At 46.1% G+C, this 6,003-nt stretch overlaps 1 protein-coding gene across 1 annotated transcript in view; it reads right to left on the reverse strand.

The window, feature by feature from the left end:
* Window positions 1-1,035, reverse strand: part of ATP6V1B1 (ATPase H+ transporting V1 subunit B1) — a 136,184-nt gene extending 135,149 nt beyond the window's left edge. The window contains exon 1 of the mRNA XM_082268735.1: window positions 770-1,035. Within this exon, the coding sequence (XP_082124861.1) occupies window positions 770-872 (103 nt within the window). The 5' untranslated portion in view covers window positions 873-1,035. The remainder of the gene's footprint in view (window positions 1-769) is intronic.
* Window positions 1,036-6,003: the final 4,968 nt, after the last annotated feature.

The raw sequence follows: 6,003 nt of genomic DNA on the forward strand, positions 1-6,003 counted from the left end.
CATTGGGGGGAATTATGCCCCTTCATTGGTGTCATTGGGGGGAATTATGCCCCTTTATTAGTGTCATTGGGGGTAATTAAGCCCCTTCATTGGTGTCATTGGGAGGAATTAAGCCCCTTCATTGGTGTCATGTTGGGGAATTATGCCCCATTCATTGGTGTCAATTAAGCCCCTTCATTGGTGTCATTGGGGGGAATTAAGCCCCTTCATTGGTGTCATGTTGGGAAATTATGCCCCATTCATTGGTGTCAATTAAGCCCCTTCATTGGTGTCATTGTGGGGAATTATGCCCATTTCTGGTATCACAGATAAAATAGTGCCCCAAGGGCAGGATAAAGGCAAGCAAAGGGCCGTAGTTTGGAGACCACTGCTCTAGGGTGAAAATGTTGGGAAAGGCTATTATGAATCCATACAATTCCTGTTCTCCAGTGGTTGCATTAACTGCAGCATTGAAATCGCGCAACTTAATATGAAATCGCACAATTTTAAAGCCGCATGTCAGTGCGACTTTGGGTATGACTTGGAAGACGTCTGTGCGGGTTCATGCACCTGAAATCGCCAAAAGTAGTGCAGGAGCTACTTTTTTTTTCAAATTGGTGCGGCACTGCAAAGTCGCCGTCGCACAGATTTAAACAGTGCAATTGCTGGCAATAGGGTGCGACTTGTCATGCAGTTTGACCTGTCAAATTGCATGACAATTCGGTTCAATGTGAACGAAGCTGTGTGAAAAAGATAAAAACTTTAAATTGATGTGTAAGAATGTACTCACGCAGCCTGGGGTTGGAAATGTAATCCCGGGACACTGCCATTGCATGTTCCTTGGCCCCTGCCAGGTCGGCGTGGTTCACTCTGATCTCCACTTTGGTAGCCATCCTGGGATCCGCTGTCACAGTGTCTGCAGAGCCTGTCCTCTGCGTGTTTTATAGGGGCCGTACGACTCAGGGTGTTGTGTATATAACTCCACTCTCTGCCCATCCAGGTGAAACTGACCCACACCGGCCCATTCCTGGCTCACCTGTACAAAGCATTCCTCTGTGTACTGTAAACTGTCACAGCTCACTGACTAACCTGCATGAAAACACCGACAGTTAACTCTGCGAGTGCTACCTCTTCCCCGGGTCTTTTCATTGTAGAACACTTGCAGACTTTTATTTCAAACAGGTAATTTAAAGACAACCTGTCTGTCTCTATGGAATTGTTCTTTCTACACTATATTGTCAAAAGTATTGGGACGCCTGTCTTTACAATAACATGGCAACCCAGACTAAAGCCCCGTACACACGCACCGATTGTTGGCCGTAAATTTTCATCCGATGTCCGATCGCCCGATTGTCGGCTTGTTAGTATGATGCTTCCGACAACCGACTGCGACTTTTCGGCCGAACAAAATCTGGTGTGCAGGCTATAAAATTTTTGTTGGCTGACACCAGAACGGCCGATTGTTCGTCAGTCAGTACAGATTTCGGCAGACAAAAATCAGATGAGCAAGACTGGGCATGCTCAGAGAAGAAAAAACACACGGAAAGTAAACCATCACATGACATCACTTCTGCAGTTGGTTGTTGTTGGCCGACAAAATTCGTGTGCAGTCTAGAGCACATTTCAACCAACACAACAACACTGGACAAAAGATGGCCGATCGGTCGGCCAACAATCGGTGCGTGTGTACGAGGCTTTAGTCCATAGGGTTCAATATTGTCAAAAGTATTGGGACGCCTGCCTTTACACACACATGAACTGTAATGACAACCCAGTCTTAGTCCGTAGGGTCCAATATTGAGTTGGCCCACCCTTTGCAGCTATAACAGCTTCAACTCTTCTGGGAAGACTGTCCACAAGGTTTAGGAGTGTGTCTATGGGAATGTTTGACCATTCTTCCAGAAGCGCATTTGTGAGGTCAGGCACTGATGTTGCCCTGCTTTGTGCACTGGTCCAATTCATTTGGTGGAGGGGGGATTATGGTGTGGGGTTGTTTTTCAGGGGTTGGACTCTTAGTTTCAGTGAAGGGAACTCTTAAGGAGTCAGCATACCAAGACATTTTGGACAATTTCATGCTCCCAACTTTGTAGGAACAGTTTGGTGGTGGCCCCTTTCTGTTCCAACATGACTGCGCACCAGTGCACAAAGCCAGGTCCATAAAGACATGGATGAGCAAGTTTGGGGTGGAGGAACTTGCCTGGCCTACACAGAATCCTGACCTCAACCTAAATTCCCCTTTGCAGCTATAACAGCTTCAACTCTTCTGGGAAGGCTGTCCACAAGGTTTAGGAGTGTGTCTATGGGAATGTTTGATAAATTCTTCCAGAAGCCCATTTGTGAGGTCAGGCACTGATGTTGAAGAGAAGGCCTGGCTCGCAGTCTCCGCTCTAATTCATCCTAAAAGTGCTCTATCAGCTTGAGTTCAGGACTCTGTGCAGGCCAGTCAAGTTCCTCCACCCCAAACTCGCTCATCCATGTCTTTATGGACCTTGCTTTGGGTCATGTTGAAACAGGAAGGGGCCATCCCCAAACTGTTCCTACAAAGCATGAAATTGTCCAAAATGTCTTGCTATGCTGACTCCTTAGGAGTTCCCTTCACTGGAACTAAGGGGCCAAGCCAACCCCTGAAAAATAACCCCACACCATAATCCCCCCTCCACCAAATGATTTGGACCAGTGCACAAAGCAAGGTCCATAATGACATGGATGAGCGATTTTGGAGTGGAGGAACTTGACTGTCCTGACCTCAACCCGATTGAACTCCTTTGGGATGAATTAGAGTGAAGACTGTGAGCCAGGCCTTTTTGTCCAATATCAGTGCCTGACCTCACAAATGCGCTTCTGGAAGAATGTCCCATAGACACACTCCTAAACCTTGTGGACAGCCTTCCCAGAAGAGTTGAAGCTGTTATAGCTGCAAAGGGTGGGCCAACTCAATATTGAACCATTCGGACTAAAACCGGGATGCCATTAACCACTTGCCGACCGCCGCACGACTATCTACGGCGGCGGTCAGCCCCTCACAGGCAAAGTGACGTAGGTCTACGTCGCTCGCCTGTGAGGGTTTAGGGAGCGAGCGCGCGCCGCCGGAGGCGCGCTCCCGCTCCCGCGTGGTCACGGACCTCCCCGCGCGTGTGACCGGCGGACCCGATCGCCGCCGGCCACTCTGCGATCGGCGGGGGAGAGGGAGAAAGTCAGGCAGCTTGTGTAAACAAGCTGCCTGTCATTCTCCTCTCTGTATGAGAGCTGATCACATGGATCTACTATGTAGATCCATTGATCACTCTGCATACAGTTGAAGCCACAGCCAATCACAGTTAGAATCACGCCCCTAGGGACACACACAGCCCCTCCCTCTCAAATAAAGTTAACCCCTTCACTACCAGTGTATTTTTACAGTAACAGTGCATATATATAGCACTGATTACTGTAGAAATGTCACTGGTAACCCCAAAAGTGTCAAAAATGTCAGTCAAGGGTCCGATCTTTCCGCCGCAATGTCGCAGTACCGCAAAAAAAATCGCAGATCGCCGCCATTACGCGTTAAAAAAAAAAACAACAAAAATGACAAAAATCTTTCCCTTTGTTAGTAAACGCAATAACTTTTGCGCAAACCAATCAAAATACGCTTTTTGCGATTTTTTTTACCAAACATAGGTAGCATAAAACAAATTGGCCGAAAATATTAAAAAATTTTGATTTTTAAATTTTTTTTTGGGGGAATTTCATATAAAAAAAAGGGAAAAATATTGCTATTTTTGCAAAATTTACGCTCTTTTTTTGTTTATAGCGCGTGATCAAAAAATCGCACAGGTGATCAAATACCGCCAAAAGAAAGCTCTGTTTGTGGGAAAAAAAGGACGCCAAATTCGTTTAGGTACAGCATCGCACGACCGCGCAATTGTCCGTTAAAGTCACGCAGTGCCGAATCGCAAAATACCCTCTGGTCGTTTAGCAGCCAAATCCTCCGGGGCTTAAGTGGTTAAATTTCATGTGTGTGTAAAGGCAGGCGTCCCAATACTTTTGACAATATAGTGTATGTAATATGTAGCACTTCCCCCCATCTGGGAAGTGTTGGATGAGCCATAAAAGAGTAAGGCACACTAGCAATTAAATAAGAAATCCAGGTATGAATATTTTATTCATATTAGACCAATGTAGTAATGCATACATTATACCTGACTGGTGCCCCTGGAAGCTGTAAATCACTGAAGTAGACACTACTCCAGTGGCCCCCACTTGCTCCTGGGTCCCGCACTAAGCAGCTGCCCTGCTGCATTCTAAACACAGGAGGTCGGCCACTCAGCATGGGTTCCATTCAGAGAATGCTTTGTATTCTCTGAATGAATGCAAAGCATTCTCTGATTGGATGAGGTGGAGCTTGTGACATCACATCCCTGCCTCTCCGCCTCATCCAGTCAGAGAATGCTTTTCATTCATTCAGAAAATACAAACCATTCTCTGACTGGAACCCTTGCTGAGTGGTTGGCCTCCTGTGTCCAGAATGCGGCAGGGCAGCCATTTGGCATAGAATCCGGAAGCTCACTGGAGTAGATCACTGGACTGCCGATGTCTACTTCAGTAATTTCCAGCTTCCATGGGCATCACCAAGTATGGTAGATACATAGTTCCATTGGTCCAAGCTGGATCACTGTAACTATGTTGAAAATGCCCATACCTGGAATTCTGCACAAAACTGTGCTGGAAAAAAAATCTTGGGAGTCAATTTGCTGCCCCTCTTCAAGTGCTGCCTGGGTCCAATGGACCCAGAGGGACCCCGGCCCTGTTCCTATGGGTTGCCATCTTTCTCAACATTTTGTGTCCAGGAGGACTCCTTAGAATAATTTTTAGGCCTCCGGGAACTCCTGTAGAAACCAATTTATTGGGATTTGGGGGGAAAATGCTCTTTTCATTGGCGGCCAATGGGAAAAATGCTACCCCTTATAGTTGTGGTCAGGATATCACCCTTACAGACAGTTAAAAAAAATCATTGGTGTCATGTGGCTAGCTGTGCCAAGTGGTGTTGGCTCCGGAACTAGGCAAGCACCATCAAATGGGAAGTCAATCAATTGGGATGAACTCCCAGTTCAGTCCAAATAGAAGTTTGGACTTAATTTTGCTTTACAAAACCTATCTCCTTTTGGAAATTCAATATCCTTTTGCAGGATATAGATTATACTGTATATAGAATATACTGCTTCGGGTTTGGTATGACTTGTATTTCAGAAAAAAATGTAAAAATAATCAAGAAAAAAAAAGTAAGGTCCCCCTAAAAATCCATACCAGGCTCTTTACCGAACATGCAGCCTGCATGGCCAGGAAAGGAAATGAACGAGCATGTTGCCTCCTTTCTCCTGAACCGTACCATACCACATGCCCTCAACATGAGGTGGGGGGTACCTTACCAGGAGGGCATCACTGTCAATCCACCTAGCCCCCCCCCCCTCATGTTGAGGGCATGTGGCATGGTACGGTTCAGGAGAAAGGAGGCAACATGCTCGTTCATTTTCTTTCCTGGCCATTCAGGCTGCATGTTCGGTAAAGAGCCCTATATGGATTTTTAGGGGGACTTTACTTTTTTTTCTTGATTATTTTTACATTTTTTTCTGAAATACAAGTCATACCAAACCTGAAGCAGTATATTCTATATACAGTAAAATCTATATCCTAGCAGCAACCATGTTGATGAGGACAAGGGCCTCTTCCCAGCAACCCTGGCCCAGTGGTTGTGGGGGGTCTTAGGGGCTGTTTGGAATCTGATATCCCACTTTACCAACAAGAAGCACCCAAGAACCACCCCTCCCCCCCTTATGAGTAAGGAGTACATATTACCCCCACTCAGTTGATTAAAAAAAGGAAAAATGAATAAAAAGCACACACACAGTCTCTTTGCAGCCAGTTCCTCTCTACATGGCTCTAATTCAGGGATGGCTGCGTAGGATTTATCAAGGTGGGATCCTGATGGTGACAACAATGGATCATGCCACGTCATTCATTTTGAAACAAACACTTGTAGACCATGAG

The sequence above is a fragment of the Pelophylax lessonae genome, assembly GCF_965119305.1.
Source record: "Pelophylax lessonae genome assembly, chromosome: 1".
NCBI classification, from domain to species: Eukaryota; Metazoa; Chordata; class Amphibia; order Anura; family Ranidae; genus Pelophylax; species Pelophylax lessonae.